The 3,805-nt window shown below is 38.4% G+C and overlaps 1 protein-coding gene across 1 annotated transcript; it reads left to right on the top strand.

Moving 5' to 3' along the window:
- Positions 1-542: 542 nt before the first annotated feature.
- LOC132513601 (reactive oxygen species modulator 1-like) lies at positions 543-908 on the top strand. Its single transcript, XM_060138084.1, has one exon. The coding sequence runs from the start codon at positions 573-575 to the stop codon at positions 810-812; it is 240 nt and encodes a 79-aa protein (XP_059994067.1). The 5' UTR covers positions 543-572; the 3' UTR covers positions 813-908.
- The last annotated feature ends 2,897 nt before the right edge of the window (positions 909-3,805 follow it).

Here is a 3,805-nt window from a genome sequence, read left to right as displayed (position 1 = left end):
GACATTAAAAAGAAACTTATGGTTACCAAAGGGGAAAAGTGGGAGGAGGGATAAATTAGGAGTTTGGGATTAGCAGATACAAACTACTATATATAAAATAGATAAACAACAAGGTCCTATTGTATAGCACAGGGAAATATATTCAAAATCTTGTAATAACCTATAATGGAAAAGAATATGAAAAGGAATATATATATATATATATATAAAACTGAATCACTTTACTGTACACCAGAAACTAACACAACATTGTAAATCAACTATACTTGAATAGGTTTTTTAAAAAAATACATTCACCATGTTGTGAAATCATCACCATTATTCATTTTCAGAACCTTTTCATCTTTCCAAACAGAAACTCTGTACCCCTTAAGCAGTAGTTCCCCTTTCCCCCCTTCTCCTAAACTCCTTGTAACCTCTATTCTACTTTTTCTATGTGAATCTGCCTATTCTAAGTATCTTATATAAGTGGAATCATAAAATATTTGTCCTTTTGTATCTGGCTTATTTCACTTAGCATAAAGTTTTCAAGGTTCGAGACGTAGAGCTGAGCGACTGAGGCCGCGAATAAGATGCCGGTGGTCGTGGGCCCCTATGGACAGTCACAGCCAAGCTGCTTCGACCGCGTGAAGATGGGCTTTGTGATGGGTTGCGCCATGGGCATGGCAGCCGGGGCGCTCTTCAGCACCTTTTCCTGTCTCAGCATCAGAATGCGGGGTCGGGAGCTGATGGGCGGCATCGGGAAAACCATGATGCAGAGTGGCGGCACCTTTGGCACATTCATGGCCATTGGGATGGGCATCCGGTGCTAATCAGGGCAGTGGTTGCCCACAACATCCACCCCCTCCCATCATTCCCAGCCCATGTACTATAATAAAACAAGTCTGAGTATTCTGAAAAAAAAAAAAGTTTTCAAGGTTCATCCGTATTGTAGCATGTTTCAGAATTTCACTGCTTTTTTTTTTACATCTTTATTGGAGTATAATTGCTTCACAATGGTGCGTTAGTTTCTGCTTTATAACAAAGTGAATCAGTTATACATATACACATGTTCCCATATCTCTTCCCTCTTGCGTCTCCCTCCCTCCCACCCTCCCTATCCCACATTCACTGCTTTTTAAGTCTGAATAATATTCCATTGCTTGTATACACTGCAGTTTGTCCATTCTCTGTTGATGGACACGGATTGTTTCCACCTTTTGGATATTATGAATACTGCTGCAATAAACATTGGTGTACAAGTATCTGAGTTGCTTCTCTCATTTCTTTTGGGTCTATACCTAGAAGCAGAATTGCTGGATCATATGGTAATTCTATGTTTAAGTTTTTGAGGAACTGCCAAATTGTTTTCCATAATGACATTTACACTCCCATCAGCAATGCACAAGAGTTCCAGATTTCTCCACGTCTTCACCAACACTTGTTATTTTCCATTAAAAAAAAATAGCCACCCTAATGGATGAGAAATTATACCTCATTGTGATTTTGATTTGCATTTCCGTAATGATTAGTGATGTTGAGCATCTTTTCATGTGTTTATTAGCCATTTGTATATCTTCTTGGAGAAATATCTAATTCAAGTCCATTGCCTATTTCTGAATTGGGTTGTCTGTTTTTTAAAATTGTTGAGTTGTAAGAGTTCTTTAAATATTCTGGATACTAATTCCTTATCAGATATATGATTTGCAAATATTTTCTCCCATTCTGTGGGTTGTTTTTCACTGCCTGGAGTTCTTTGATCCCCAATTTTTTAATTTTTAAAAAATTTTTTTTAAATTTTTAAAAACAGTGCTGCTGTGAACATTGCGGTACGCGGACCTCTCACTGTTATGGCCTCTCCCGTTGCGGAGCACAGGCTCCGGACGCGCAGGCTCAACGGCCATGGCTCACGGGCCCAGCCGCTCCGCGGCAATGTGGGATCCTCCCGGACTGGGGCACGAACCCGCATCCCCTGCATCGGCAGGCGGACTCTCAACCACTGCGCCACCAGGGAAGCCCTGTGTTAACTTTTTAATATGAAACAAGATATGGATAGAGGTTCATTTTATTCTTATGGATATCCAATTGTTCCAGAACTATTTGTTGAAAAGATAATTCCCTTTGGTTACTTTTGGTTACTTCTTCATTAAACTTTAAAACAGTTCTTTCTTTTTTTTTAACATCTTTATTGGAGTATAATTGCTTTACAATGATGTGTTAGTTTCTGCCCTATAACAAAGTGAATCAGTTATGCATATACATATGTCTCCATATCTCTTCCCTCTTGCGTCTCTCTCCCTCCCATCCTCTCTATCCCACCCCTCCAGGTGGTCACAAAGCACCGAGTTGATCTCCCTGTGCTATGCGGCTGCTTCCCACCAGCTATCCACCTTACGTAAAACAGTTCTTTTTAATCACATAAGTCACAGATGAATATATTCTCCTTGTAAAATATAAAATCATTTTTGACCACTTTTATATCCAATCAGGCTCCCCCCAACACTCCCCACCAGGTAACAGCTCTAATGACATCAATTTGAAGTGTATCCTTCCAGGTCTTTTTCTATGTATGGAGATAAATTTCTGTATATGTATATGTGTATATATATATGCAGTATTGTATGTTTAGATAGGATCATCCTATATGTATCATTCTGAATTTAGCTTTTTGGTACATAAAAACACTTGTCACAGATCTTTCCATGTTAGAACATAGCGATTTACTTCATTTTTTTAAGCTGTTTCATAGGATTCCATAGTACCACTATACCTTCCTTTGTTTCACCATCGCCTTATTGATGAATATTTAGGTAGTTTTCATTTTTTTCTACTGCTACAAACAATGCTGTAGATGAGCATCCCTGAACCTGCTTTTGGCGCACATGTGTGTTTCCCTAGGTAGATATCGAGAAGGGGAATTTATGCAACAAATACATATATAACACTTACTGTATGCTAAGTTCTCTTCTAAATGCTTTACATATATGAATTCAGTTAATCCTCACAACAAGCCCATGTTTTTATCCTCGTTTTACAGATTAGGAAACCAAGGCACAGAGAGGTTAAACAATTTACCAAAGGTCACACAGCTGGTCAATAGCAGGGCCAGAATTTGAACTCAGATAGTTTGGTTCCAGAGTTCAGTTTGCTGGGTCATAGGGCATGGGTATTTTTAAAGACCTGCCAAATTGGCCTCCAAAGAGGCTGTATGAATTGCACACCCATCAGCAGTGTATGAGAGTATTCATTTCCCTTCACCCTTACTAACATGTAAAACTTTAAAAATAGCATTTTTACTGATTATTAATAACAGTGTGTAACAACTAATATTTATTGAATATTTAATATGTTCTAGCATTCTGCTAAGCACTCCATATGCTTTCTCTTCACCTCTTTGCTTTAGTTTTCCTGATAGTATCCTCTCTGCTGATATGTATTAATTAGTATGTTTGTTTATTGCCTTTCTCTCCCCACTAGTGTCACCTCCATGAGGGCAAAGATTTTTGTCTGTCTTGTTCATTGCTTTCCTCAACACCTGGAACTAAGTATTTGTTGACTGACTGAATAAATGAATGAAAACAATTTTATGGGGACTTCCCTGGCAGTCCAGTGGTTAACCCTCTACGTTTCCATTGCAGGGGGCCTGGGTTCATCCTTGGTCAGGGAACCAAGATCCTGCATGCAGTGCTGCACAGCCAAAAAAAAAAAAGTTCATATATGATATTTTTGTGTGTATTTAACAAAACAGCTACTAATTTTTTAGGAAATAAATACTTATTAAGTGTTTGGGCCTAACAACAACAACAACAAAACCCAAACCATTTTA

The sequence above is a fragment of the Lagenorhynchus albirostris genome, chromosome X (genome assembly GCF_949774975.1).
Source record: "Lagenorhynchus albirostris chromosome X, mLagAlb1.1, whole genome shotgun sequence".
Classification (NCBI taxonomy): domain Eukaryota; kingdom Metazoa; phylum Chordata; class Mammalia; order Artiodactyla; family Delphinidae; genus Lagenorhynchus; species Lagenorhynchus albirostris.
The sequence above is the reverse complement of the archived record's forward strand: the minus strand, read 5'-3'. Positions and strand labels throughout refer to the sequence as shown.

Coding starts and splice junctions, on each gene's coding strand:
- LOC132513601 (XM_060138084.1), top strand. CDS start 573: ATGCCGGTGGTCGTGGGCCCCTATGGACAGTCACAGCCAAGCTGCTTC.